Source organism: Staurois parvus, unplaced genomic scaffold (assembly GCF_062004578.1).
Source record: "Staurois parvus isolate SC_StPar_1 unplaced genomic scaffold, SC_StPar_1.0 ptg000519l, whole genome shotgun sequence".
NCBI lineage: Eukaryota > Metazoa > Chordata > Amphibia > Anura > Ranidae > Staurois > Staurois parvus.
Window position 1 is genome coordinate 1098922 of NW_028318315.1, and position 13840 is coordinate 1112761.

At 47.3% G+C, this 13840-nt stretch overlaps 2 protein-coding genes across 2 annotated transcripts in view; both read left to right on the top strand.

The window, feature by feature from the left end:
* Nucleotides 1–13840, top strand: part of LOC149451820 (uncharacterized) — a 74887-nt gene that overhangs the window by 53059 nt on the left and 7988 nt on the right. The window contains 2 exon segments of the mRNA XM_089690137.1: nucleotides 10951–11241; nucleotides 11339–11495. Of these exon segments, the coding sequence (XP_089546263.1) occupies nucleotides 10951–11241; nucleotides 11339–11495 (448 nt within the window).
* On the top strand, nucleotides 1196–10823 carry LOC149451821 (uncharacterized). Its single transcript, XM_089690163.1, has 3 exons — nucleotides 1196–1300; nucleotides 10033–10144; nucleotides 10485–10823. Exons 2-3 carry the CDS (start codon nucleotides 10052–10054, stop codon nucleotides 10713–10715), a joined length of 324 nt encoding a protein of 107 aa, XP_089546289.1. The 5' UTR covers nucleotides 1196–1300; nucleotides 10033–10051; the 3' UTR covers nucleotides 10716–10823.

Here is a 13840-nt window from a genome sequence, read left to right on the forward strand (position 1 = left end):
ACCTGTTAGCAAAATTTTATAATAGAAACAAAGAAAAACTTTATTTTTTTCAATTTATTTTTGCTTTTTTTGTTTATAGTGCAAAAAAAAAAGTGGTGATTAAATACCACCAAAAGAAAGCTCTATTTATGTGAATAAAATGATAAAAATTTAATTTGGGTACAGTATTGCATGACCGTGCAATTGTCATTCAAATTGCAACAGTGCTGAAAGTGAAAAATTGTCCTGGGCAGGAAGGGGGTATAAGTACTCGGTAGGCAAGGGGTTAAAAAAGTCCTGGATTCTTTCTTGGATACACAGAATATAACTGGATATAACATTTATAGGTAAAATTGTTCCAGGGAATATCCGATTGCCTCTCGGGGGATCAGGAAGGAATTCTTTCCCTGCAGGAGCAAATTGGATCGTGCTTTGCTGGGGTTTTGCCTTCCTCTGGATCAACTGTGGGTGTAGGATAGCGTTTTCTTTTTAATGGTTGAACTGGATGGACTTTTGTCTTTTTTCAGCCACACTAAGATGTAACCCATCTCTTCAGGGAAGCCTACCCCACCCTCACCTAACGGCCATTCTCCCTCATTCCTCCCACCCCTCATTCCCCTCAGCCACTTCCTCCTGTACCACTACCCCCTCCCTCCTAGATTGTAAGCTCGAAAGAGTAGGGCCCTCTTACCCCTCGTACGTTGTCTGTTATTGTTGTACTGTGCCATGTATTGTCCCCCCTATTGTACAGCGCTGAGCAAACCCTTTGGCGCTATATAAACTCGAAGTAATAATAATAATAAACCTGGCTGAGAAAGGCTGGACTAGGCAGTCATATATTTCTGTCCCCCTTGGTGGGAGTGGAGGTGACCCCTCTATAAGGACATACAGTCCATACCAGGAGCGGACTGACAAATCACGGGGCCCCCGGGCAATAGGGGATAATGGGGCCCCTGTGTCCTTGCCCACACTCAAAAAAGCCTAAAAAAGGTACCAGGGGCATCTCATGGGGCCCCCTACTGACCCTGGGCCCTTGGGCAGTGCTCGAATGGTCAGTCCGCCTCTGGTCCATACACACACAGCACAAGGCCGGGGTCACACTACCAGACGCTTCTCGGGGCTGCAGTTCCTCTGAGCTCCACAAGGTGCTGATCTCACTTCTACCCAGACAGGAAGTCTCTATAGAAGACACAGGAAGTGATGTCAGGTACAGACAGGAAGTGATGTCAGGTGCAGTCAGGAAGTGATGTCAGATGCAGATAGGACGTTCCATGTGGTACCCAGTAGAAAGAAGGCATTGTTAGAAGTGGCAGCAGAGGAGGTAATAAGATGTTATTTCCTATTTACACCCAGTAACTCCCGTCATGTCCGTCCTCTTCCTCCATAGTCACCTCCGTCCTCTTCCCCCATAGTCACGTCCGTCCTCTTCCCCCGTGGTCACGTCCGTCCTCTTCCCCCCGTGGTCACGTCCGTCCTCTTCCCCCCGTGGTCACGTCCGTCCTCTTCCCCCCGTGGTCACGTCCGTCCTCTTCCCCCCGTGGTCACGTCCGTCCTCTTCCCCCCGTGGTCACGTCCGTCCTCTTCCCCCCGTGGTCACGTCCGTCCTCTTCCCCCCGTGGTCACGTCCGTCCTCTTCCCCCCGTGGTCACGTCCGTCCTCTTCCCCCCGTGGTCACGTCCGTCCTCTTCCCCCGTGGTCACGTCCGTCCTCTTCCCCCGTGGTCACGTCCGTCCTCTTCCTCCATAGTCACGTCCGTCCTCTTCCTCAATAGTCACGTCCGTCCTCTTCCTCCATAGTCACTGTGACGTCTTTTATCTCCAGCAGATGATGATACACACATATATAGTGTGGGAACCCAGCTTAACCCCTTCAGGGGCACAACATTCCCCCACTTCCGGGGCCGGAACGTTCTCCTCATTGTGGAGATGGGTCACCTTCTCCCTGGAGATGAGATGAACACAGGGGCGGACTGACCATTTGGAAACTCGGGCACTGCCCGAGGGCCCGGGGTCAGTAGGGGGCCCCATGAGATGCCCCTGGTACCTTTTTCATAGTCTTTTTTGAGTTTGGCCAAGGACACAGGGGCCCCATGATCCCCTATTGCCCGGGGCCCCCATGAGTTGTCAGTCCGCCCCTGGATGAACATACCTGGGTTCGGGGGGAGACGGCTCCACAGAACGTAACTAAAGTTCAGGTGCTGAATCTGGACCCCATAAAAGACAATGGGAGCCCAATGTTTATAAACAGTAGCCGTTTTCGAAGTTAAAAGGCAAGGGGGTTGTCAGACAAATGGCAAGTCACTGACCTGGTTGACACGTAGCCATATAATAGATTTTTTTTTTCTTTTAGAATTGATTTGGCGGCGAGCAGCATTTGTAGTAATACTTCAAATGAAACAAAAATGCAAAATTCCATTAACCAATTCCTGACCGCCCTATAACAGACAGGTCGGCACGTGTGCGCAAAATCACGTGTATATATATATAGATATTTATTTTGCATTTCCGGGTAGGAGACGCACACACCCTACCTGCACCGCCAGCCGCGGCTGTCAATCACCGGGTCCCGGCTGGTAATTACTCGCCGGCGCCCGGTGATTTCCAAGGAGCTTCGACGGGGAGGAGAACTATTTTGTTTGTAACTGTCCTCCCTGTCATGCTCCTGCACACTGCACAGCACAGCCATCCAAAGCAGTGTGCTTACAGTGCAGCACTAACACAGAGACCTCTAGTAAAACAGCACACAATTAACCCTTTGATCGCCCCTCATGTTAACATTTTCCTGCCCAGTGCCATTCGTACAGTGATCAGTGTTAAAAAAAAAAAGCCCTGACACTGGGCAGGAAGGGGTTAACAGCGACGTATACCGGGACTTATGACACTGGGGGGAACTGACTTGGTGTCACTGACATCCCCAGTGATGCCCAATACAGTGTCAGAATGCCCACCTCAGTCCCACTATAAGTCACTGATCGCCACCATTACTAGTAAAAATGAAAATCCCAGTCTATATACCGCCATTTGTAGACGCTATAACTTTTATGTAAACCAATTAATTTACACGTATTGGGATTTTTTTTTTAGCAAAGACACGGAGCAGAATATTATTATTATACAGTATTTATATAGGTCCAAGGGTTTGCTCAGCGCTGTACATCACAATGGGAGACGGAACATGAGACAGTACAGTAACAATACAATACACGAGGGGTTCGAGGGCCCTGCTCCTTGGAGCTTACAATCCAGGAGAATACATTTTGGCCTAAATTTATGATGAAATTTGATTTTTTTAAAAAAAAATTTTACTGGACATGTTTAACCACTTCGTGTCCGGACACTTTTACCCCCTCCCCCCCCCCCCCCCCCACAGGCCAATTTTCAGCTTTCAGCGATATTACACTTTGAATGACAATTGCGCAGTCATGCAACACTGTACCCGTATGAATTTTTTACCATTTTTTTGAGACAGATAAAGCTTTATTTTGGTGGTATTTATTCACCGCTGGGATTTTTATTTTTTTTACTATGTAAATGATAAAGTCCAAAAATTTTGAAAAAAAGTGTTGTTTTTTTTTATAAAATTTTGCAAATAAATAATATTTCATCATAAATCTTGGCCAAAATTTATTCTGTTATTTTTTTAGTAGAAAAAAAAAATCCAAATTAGTTTATAAGCAAAAATTATAATTTTTAAAAAAAATTTTTACATTTTTATTTTATTTTTTTTATATTATTTTTTTTTATTTTTTTTTTACATACTGTCACCCTAGCAGTACAGTGTCACCATGGTGACACTGTACTACTTGGGGGTGATGAAGATTTTTTTTTTTTTTTTACACTGATTGCTTTTACACCCATATAGGATGTAAAAGCAATCATTTCTCTTTCTCTCTGTCTGCATTCTTGCAGTCATTGAGAAGTACTGAGTGAGCTGTGAGTGGTCACAGCTTATCACATGGTACAAGGCTGTTGTGAATAGCCTTGTACCATGTGACCTCTGTGATCATTCACAGATTTCACACGTAGTAAGCAATGATGTCACAAGTGACATCTTGCTTACTACTTTGCATGTGATCACTGATTCGCCAATCAGTGATCACATGATCGGGACCTCGTACAGAGGTCCCGTCCGATGATCGGTGTTTCACTGTGTCCGGAGGACACAGCGGGCACTGGATTGCGGTGGTGCGCACTCCCAGGGAGCGCACACAGCTAGAAAAGGCGGGTGCCGTTTAGGAACGGCAACCCGCCCCTGGACTGCCACCGCCCTACCGTTTATAAACAGCAGGCGGATGGCAAGAGGTTAATAGCAAACAGTCAAAAATGTTTTTTTTTTTCTCAGAATTGTCGGTGGTTTTTGTTTCTTATGCCACAAAAAATAATAAACACACAGGCGATCAAATACCACCGAAAACTCAGTTTGTGGGAAAAAAAGGATTTCATTTGGGTGCAGCATTGAATGACCGCGCAATTGTTAAAGTAACGCAGCGCCGTATTGCAAAAAATGGCCTCGTCAGGGGGGGGGGGGAAATCATCAGGAGGGCAAGTGGTTAAATACATGTCTGTATACTGATATTTACAAAGAATAGAAAAAATTGTGTTAATTGTTGGTAAATGACAGTTCCCTGCCTCTTCCTTCTGTTTATAAATGCATTTGCTGTGATTACTATCTATTCCAGACCCGTGTCCTAGAGCAGGGGTCTCCAAACTTTCTAAACAAAGTTCCAGTTTACTGTCCTTTAAATCTTAGGAAGGCTGACCTGTAGAAAATGTCTTGGTGTCAGTGAGAATAACCAGTGTCCCATCATTGGTGTCAGTAGGAAGTGTTCCACAATCGGTGGTGTCAGTGGGAAGTATTGATAGTTTAAAAAAAAAATTCTTGGATGGGCATCTTAGCAGACACAATATACAGGAAATAAATTTTGACATGAAAACACCCACACAGGTTGATCTGGATGGACTAGTGTCTTTATTCAACCTTATAAACTATGTATCTATGAATAGTGTCAGTGGGAGGAATAGTGCCCCATCATTGGTATCAGTGGGAGGAATAGTGCCCCATCATTGGTATCAGTGGGAGGAATAGTGCCCCATCATTGGTATCAGTGGGAGGAATAGTGCCCCATCATTGGTATCAGTGGGAGGAATAGTGCCCCATCATTGGTGTCAGTGGGAGGAATAGTGCCCCATCATTGGTGTCAGTAGGAGGAATAGTGCCCCATCATTGGTATCAGTGGGAGGAATAGTGCCCCATCATTGGTATCAGTGGGGGGAATAGTGCCCCATCATTGGTATCAGTGGGAGGAATAGTGCCCCATCATTGGTATCAGTGGGAGGAATAGTGCCCGATCATTGGTGTCAGTGGGTGGAATAGTGCCCCATCATTGGTGTCAGTGGGAGGAATAGTGCCCCATCATTGGTATCAGTGGGAGGAATAGTGCCCCATCATTGGTATCAGTGGGAGGAATAGTGCCCCATCATTGGTATCAGTGGGAGGAATAGTGCCCCATCATTGGTATCAGTGGGAGGAATAGTGCCCCATCATTGGTGTCAGTGGGAGGAATAGCGCCCCATCATTGGTGTCAGTGGGAGGAATAGCGCCCCATCATTGGTGTCAGTGGGAGGAATAGTGCCCCATCATTGGTATCAGTGGGAGGAATAGTGTCCCATCATTGGTATCAGTGGAGGAATAGTGCCCCATCATTGGTGTCAGTGGGAGGAATAGTGCCCCATCATTGGTGTCAGTAGGAGGAATAGCGCCCCAACATTGGTGTTAGTGGGAGGAATAGCGCCCCATCATTGGTGTCAGTGGGAGGAATAGCGCCCAATCATTGGTATCAGTGGAGGAATAGTGCCCCATCATTGGTATCAGTGGGAGGAATAGTGCCCCATCATTGGTGTCAGTAGGAGGAATAGCGCCCCATCATTGGTGTTAGTGGGAGGAATAGCGCCCCATCATTGGTGTCAGTGGGAGGAATAGTGCCCCATCATTGGTGTCAGTGGGAGGAATAGTGCCCCATCATTGGTATCAGTGGGAGGAATAGTGCCCCATCATTGGTATCAGTGGGAGGAATAGTGCCCCATCATTGGTGTCAGTAGGAGGAATAGCGCCCCATCATTGGTGTTAGTGGGAGGAATAGTGCCCCATCATTGGTATCAGTGGGAGGAATAGTGCCCCATCATTGGTATCAGTGGGAGGAATAGTGCCCCATCATTGGTATCAGTGGGAGGAATAGTGCCCCATCATTGGTATCAGTGGGAGGAATAGTGCCCCATCATTGGTGTCAGTAGGAGGAATAGTGCCCCATCATTGGTGTTAGTGGGAGGAATAGCGCCCCATCATTGGTGTCAGTGGGAGGAATAGCGCCCCATCATTGGTGTCAGTGGGAGGAATAGTGCCCCATCATTGGTATCAGTGGGAGGAATAGTGTCCCATCATTGGTATCAGTGGAGGAATAGTGCCCCATCATTGGTGTCAGTGGGAGGAATAGTGCCCCATCATTGGTATCAGTGGGAGGAATAGTGCCCCATCATTGGTGTCAGTAGGAGGAATAGCGCCCCATCATTGGTGTTAGTGGGAGGAATAGCGCCCCATCATTGGTGTCAGTGGGAGGAATAGTGCCCCATCATTGGTGTCAGTGGGAGGAATAGTGCCCCATCATTGGTATCAGTGGGAGGAATAGTGCCCCATCATTGGTATCAGTGGGAGGAATAGTGCCCCATCATTGGTGTCAGTAGGAGGAATAGCGCCCCATCATTGGTGTTAGTGGGAGGAATAGTGTCCCATCATTGGTGTCAGTGGGAGGAATAGTGCTCCATCATTGGTGTTAGTGGGAGGAATAGTGCCCCATCATTGGTATCAGTGGGAGGAATAGTGCCCCATCATTGGTATCAGTGGGAGGAATAGTGCCCCATCATTGGTGTCAGTAGGAGGAATAGTGCCCCATCATTGGTGTTAGTGGGAGGAATAGCGCCCCATCATTGGTGTCAGTGGGAGGAATAGCGCCCCATCATTGGTGTCAGTGGGAGGAATAGCGCCCCATCATTGGTATCAGTGGGAGGAATAGTGTCCCATCATTGGTATCAGTGGAGGAATAGTGCCCCATCATTGGTGTCAGTGGGAGGAATAGTGTCCCATCATTGGTATCAGTGGGAGGAATAGTGTCCCATCATTGGTATCAGTGGGAGGAATAGTGTCCCATCATTGGTATCAGTGGAGGAATAGTGCCCCATCATTGGTATCAGTGGGAGGAATAGTGTCCCATCATTGGTATCAGTGGAGGAATAGTGCCCCATCATTGGTGTCAGTGTGAGGAATAGTGTCCCATCATTGGTATCAGTGGGAGGAATAGTGTCCCATCATTGGTATCAGTGGGAGGAATAGTGCCCCATCATTGGTATCAGTGGGAGGAATAGTGCCCCATCATTGGTATCAGTGGGAGGAATAGTGCCCCATCATTGGTGTCAGTAGGAGGAATAGCGCCCCATCATTGGTGTTAGTGGGAGGAATAGTGCCCCATCATTGGTATCAGTGGGAGGAATAGTGCCCCATCATTGGTATCAGTGGGAGGAATAGTGCCCCATCATTGGTATCAGTGGGAGGAATAGTGCCCCATCATTGGTGTCAGTAGGAGGAATAGTGCCCCATCATTGGTGTTAGTGGGAGGAATAGCGCCCCATCATTGGTGTCAGTGGGAGGAATAGTGCCCCATCATTGGTATCAGTGGGAGGAATAGTGTCCCATCATTGGTATCAGTGGAGGAATAGTGCCCCATCATTGGTGTCAGTGGGAGGAATAGTGCCCCATCATTGGTATCAGTGGGAGGAATAGTGCCCCATCATTGGTGTCAGTAGGAGGAATAGCGCCCCATCATTGGTGTTAGTGGGAGGAATAGCGCCCCATCATTGGTGTCAGTGGGAGGAATAGTGCCCCATCATTGGTGTCAGTGGGAGGAATAGTGCCCCATCATTGGTATCAGTGGGAGGAATAGTGCCCCATCATTGGTATCAGTGGGAGGAATAGTGCCCCATCATTGGTGTCAGTAGGAGGAATAGCGCCCCATCATTGGTGTTAGTGGGAGGAATAGTGCCCCATCATTGGTGTTAGTGGGAGGAATAGTGCCCCATCATTGGTATCAGTGGGAGGAATAGTGCCCCATCATTGGTATCAGTGGGAGGAATAGTGCCCCATCATTGGTGTCAGTAGGAGGAATAGTGCCCCATCATTGGTGTTAGTGGGAGGAATAGCGCCCCATCATTGGTGTCAGTGGGAGGAATAGTGTCCCATCATTGGTATCAGTGGGAGGAATAGTGTCCCATCATTGGTATCAGTGGGAGGAATAGTGCCCCATCATTGGTATCAGTGGGAGGAATAGTGCCCCATCATTGGTATCAGTGGGAGGAATAGTGCCCTATCATTGGTGTCAGTGGGAGGAATAGTGCCCTATCATTGGTATCAGTGGGAGGAATAGTGCCCCATCATTGGTGTCAGTGGGAGGAATAGTGTCCCATCATTGGTATCAGTGGGAGGAATAGTGCCCCATCATTGGTGTCAATTGAAGGAATAGTGCCCCATCATTAGTGGGAGAAATTGTGTCCCATCATTGGTGCCAGTAGAAGGAATAGTGCTCTATCATTGGTGTCAGTGGGAGGAAAAGAGGATATATGCATCACTTTTGCTGACAGTGGGAGGAATAATGGTCCAAGGGCTGGATAAATGCAAGCAGAAGACCGCATCTGGCCCCTGGGCTACTGTTTGGACACCACTGTCCTAGATGATGATGAGACCCTGGTATAGATGGTAATGGGAAATCCCACATTAGTAAAAAAAAAGAAAATGTAGGACTCCCCCTTAAAATACATACTAGACCTTTATCCTTCATGAGTGTCTGGTATAGGATGTCAATGGGGAAGCCCTGCAAAAAAAAGAAAATTGTGTGCTCCTCAATTTCAATACCAGGCCTTTCAGGACTGGCATGAATTGTGAGAACTCGATGGAAAACTGAAGATGAAAGTGGGTCACTCTAAAGTTCATATCAGACTCTTATAGGAGAATGCAGCCTGGCAGGCGGGATAAGGGGGGGTTGACTGTGTGGTGCCCCTTCTCTTGAACCATAACAAGCCACGTATCCTTAACATGGGAGGATCCCCCAGAAATACACCTTGTTCCCTTGGTGGTAAGGAAAAGGGCCTCTTTCCCACAACCCTGGCCAAATAGTTGTGGGGGTCTGCAGGCGGGGGGACCTAGCAGGTATAGCTTAGTAAAAACCGTTTGATGGCATAGTTTGTGAGCAACTTTTTACTGTAGTACCACACCGCACCATCGGGTACACCCCTCTGTATTCTCCACATCCCACCCAGTCTTTCCGGTTCTTGATGATGCTCCAATGATGGAGCACCAATTCAGCTATCGCCCTAAGGAATGGTTGGGTAGAAAGTGTCCAGCAGGTGGACAGCTAATAGCAGAGGCCCAAAACTGAGAGCGACGAGGAAGGGGGTTTTCAGCAATGGAAGTTAGGGTGTAGGGTCTGAGACAAAACTGACCTGCCAGTGGTTGGACAGTATGTAGTCACCTTGATTAGGATCTAACTTTGGGGACACAAGGCACTAAAACTGACAGATTGGCAGCTGAGATGCACCTACCTGGGAACGTTGTAAAGTTAGTGGCCCTGAGAACGAGGGAGGGTCAAGGGGGTACAGTATGGAGCAAGGTGTTTAGTGCCATGCCGAATGGTGGGTGTAGCAACCTCTAAAGAAGACTGTAAATACTTACCTCCCCCGCTGACCTCACCACTGAGTGCAGCCTACAGACTACAAGAGAGCAATGGAGGTTGGAACTGTACAGATGAAGATCAGATTGTTGTTTAGGTGAGACAAAAGGAGAGAGAACAGAAATAAACACCCCAATAATATGGACGGGACTACAGATGTAAGAGCAGCAGTGATCACCATGAAGGAAAATATGAGAGTAAAAAGTCTGCCTATTAACCCCTTACATCCCCATCCTATTATTGTACAACCAACACCGTCCAGATAATTCTCTATCTATCTACAGGGAAACCCCCATAGATCACATGACCACATCAATGAGGATGGAGGACCGGAGTCACATGACTGAGAGGATACTAAACCTCACCCTGGAGATCATCTACCTGCTGACTGGAGAGGTGAGGAGGATTCTGGGAGGTCACATGACATCACTCTTTATCTCTATTAATAAAACAGACCTGACCGAAGAGATGAGGATTCTGGGAGGTCACATGACATCACTCTTATCTCTATTAATAAAACACAGACCTGACTGGAGAGGTGAGGTGGATTCTGGGAGGTCACATGACATCACTTATCTCTATTAATAAAACACAGACCTGACTGGAGAGGTGAGGTGGATTCTGGGAGGTCACATGACATCACTCTTATCTCTATTAATAAAACACAGACCTGACCGGAGAGGTGAGGAGGATTCTGGGATTTTAACATGATATTCCTATTGGTTCCTCAATACAGAGATCTCCTATTCCGAAGTCTGGAGATCATATGACCATCACAGTGCCTCCATGTGACTCCCTAAACCCTGAGAGACACAACATGCAGAAGATTCTAGAAGTCACCAAGAAGATGATGGAGGTGCTGACAGGAGAGGTGAGCGGTGCCGGGAATTCTGGGACATTCTCCAGTAACAGACAAGGGATGTGTCTGGATGGTGACTGTATCATTGTGTGTGTCAGGTTCCTATAAGGTGTCAGGGTGTCACTGTCTATTTCTCCATGGAGGAGTGGGAGTATTTAGAAGGACACAAGGATCTCTACAAGGACGTCATGATGGACAATCAGCCGCCCCTCACATCACCGGGTAAGAGGAGACTTTATTGTAAAGGAGAGAGCAGTACGGAGGATCCACCTAGATCCCCCATCATCTGATAAACACATAGAAACAATGGATTCAGTCAGTGTGTGTGTTTCCTACAGATGGATCCAGTCATGGGAACCCACCAGAGAGATGTCCCCGTCCTCTGTATTCCCGGGATTCCACACAGGAAGGTCACACCATCCCTCACCATCAGGTAGATGGATCCAGTCATAGGAACCCACCAGAGAAATGTCCCCGTCCTCTGTATTCCCGGGATTCCACACAGGAAGGTCACACCATCCCTCACCATCAGGTAGATGGATCCAGTCATGGGAACCCACCAGAGAGATGTCCCCGTCCTCTGTATTCCTCGTATTCCACACAGGAAGATCACACCACACTTCACCATTATATGGTTGGTAGGACGGAGCATCTAGAACATTGACTCGTAGAGATGATGTGTGGATTTTATTGTCATAAAATTAAAGCTTACGTTTTACGTCTTGGTTTAGGGTGAAGATCTGATAGATATAAAAGTTGAGGTTAAATCAGAAGAGGAAGATGATGATGAAGAAGAGATGTATGTGATGGATGATCAGCAGTCTATGGAGGAGGATGGAATAACGGGGACATTTATAGAGGCGGACACTCCTACAGAGACCAGCACAGGTGGGTCATGAACACTAAATCCATTCCTCCACCCATACTGCTCACTGATTGGTCCAGAGTAGGGCGGGGACTGGGTGATATCAGCCTGTAATCCCCTGGTCACTTTCCTGAGCTGTGTTCCCCGTCCTGTATTCCTGGATTTCTCTCGGATAATCTTCCTTCTCTGTGCTGCAGACACAATTTTTGTGTCTAGACTGGATTTATGGAGATTCTGGGGTTCAACTTGGCAGTCCAAATGTCCCATCAAAGGTGAAAAAGAATAAATAATTTTCTCCAATGCTACATTAATATTCCATTTTGTGTTGACAGTCCACCACCAGGACAAAGTAAGCCTCGTGCCAGAAGTTGTAGACCCCAAAATGACTTGGGTCACCTGCATTCTTAAATCATCTGGGCCATCTGGTAAATAGTTGTAGTGCTACCCCTGATGGGGCTGCTTTGAATTCATAGATTCTTTAGCAAAAAGTTCAGAGGCAGCCAGGCACACAGCAACCGTCCATTCGGCTCATTGAACAGTCTAGGGGATGTAATGGTCTACAGGTTCACGGCTGAGGACCACGAAGTAGCTTTAGCACAGGTAAAGGCAGACTGTAATGGTCCACAGGTTTACGGCTGAGGACCACGAAGTAGCTTTAGCACAGGTAAAGGCAGACTGTAATGGTCTACAGGTTCACGGCTGAGGACCATGAAGTGGCTTTAGCACAAGTTCAGGTAGACTGGAACAGTCCACAGGTTCATGGCTGAGGACCATGAAGTACCTTTAGCACAGGTAAAGGCAGGCTGTAATGGTCCCCAGGTTCACGGTTGAGGACCATAAATTAGCTTTAGCACAGGTAAAGGCAGGCTGTAATGGTCCACAGGTTCGCAGCTGAGGACCATGAAGTTGCTTTAGCACACGTAAAGGCAAACTGTAATGGTCTACAGGTTCACGGCTGAGGACCATGAAGTAGCTTTAGCACAGGTAAAGGGAAACTAATGGTCAAGGCTGTAATGGTCTACAAGTTCACGGCTGAGGATCATGAAGTAGCTTTAGCACAGGTAAAGGCAGACTGTAATGGTCTACAGGTTCATGGCTGAGGACCATGAAGTAGCTTTAGCACAGGTAAAGGCAGACTGTAATGGTCCACAGGTTCATGGCTGAGGACCATGAAGTAGCTTTAGCACAGGTAAAGGCAGACTGTAATGGTCTACAGGTTCATGGCTGAGGACCATGAAGTGGCTTTAGCACAAGTTCTGGTAGACTGGAACAGTCCAGAGGTTCACAGCTGAGGACCATGAAGTAGCTTTAGAACAAATACAGGTAGACTGGAATAGTCCACAGGTTCACGGCTGAGGACTGTGAAGTAGCTTTAGCACAGGTGAAGGCAGACTGTGATGGTCTACAGGTTCACAGCTGAGGACCATGAAGTTGCTTTAGAACAAATACAGGTAGACTGGAATAGTCCACAGGTTCACGGCTGAGGACTGTGAAGTAGCTTTAGCACAAGTACAGGTAGGCTGTAATGGTCTACACGTTCATGGCTGAGGACCATGAAGTTGCTTTAGCACAGGTAAAGCCAGGCTGTAATGGTCTACAGGTTCACAGCTGAGGACCATGAAGTAGCTTTAGCATAGGTACAGGTAGGCTGTAATGGTCTACAGGTTCACGTCTGAGGACCATGAAATGGCTTTAGCACAAGTTCTGGTAGACTGGAACAGTCCACAGGTTCACAGCTGAGGACCATGAAGTTGCTTTAGCATAAATAAAGGCAGACTGGAACAGTCAAGAGGCTCACGGCTGGAGAGCATGAAATTGGTACAGCACAGAAATGAGCCTCTGCTCACAGAATCCTGGAACAAGATATGTCCATGGGTGCAGACTCTTGTAAGTAATTCAGCATCCAGTCTTAAAGGGCTTCAAGCTGCCCCACTCCTCTCAGCTCACAGATCCATTCCCTCAGGAGGGAAAAAAGACAATCTTCTCAGGGCTCCAAACTTTTTAACAGCATCCCAGCCACCATCTGAGTAGGCCACCCCAAGGATTGGCTAGGGCCTGCTCAATATTCAGGAGGGTCTGACATGCCATGTGGCAACACAACATGTAGAGGAAGTAGAATACTCCACATAGTATAGATCAATGAAATCACTCAATTTATTAAAGTAGAAGTGCACAGTGTATCTCCTCGCTGTTCGGTCCAGCTGCGATGACATCACATCGGGATGGATCAATGGTCTGGCCTCTGACATCATCCGAGATATGTCATAGATGCATCATGTGGAGCCGCCTTCTTCCTCTACATATTGTGTTGCCACATGCCTTGTGAGCTTTTGCTCTTGAGAACGCAGGTGACCTCAGTCATTTTGGG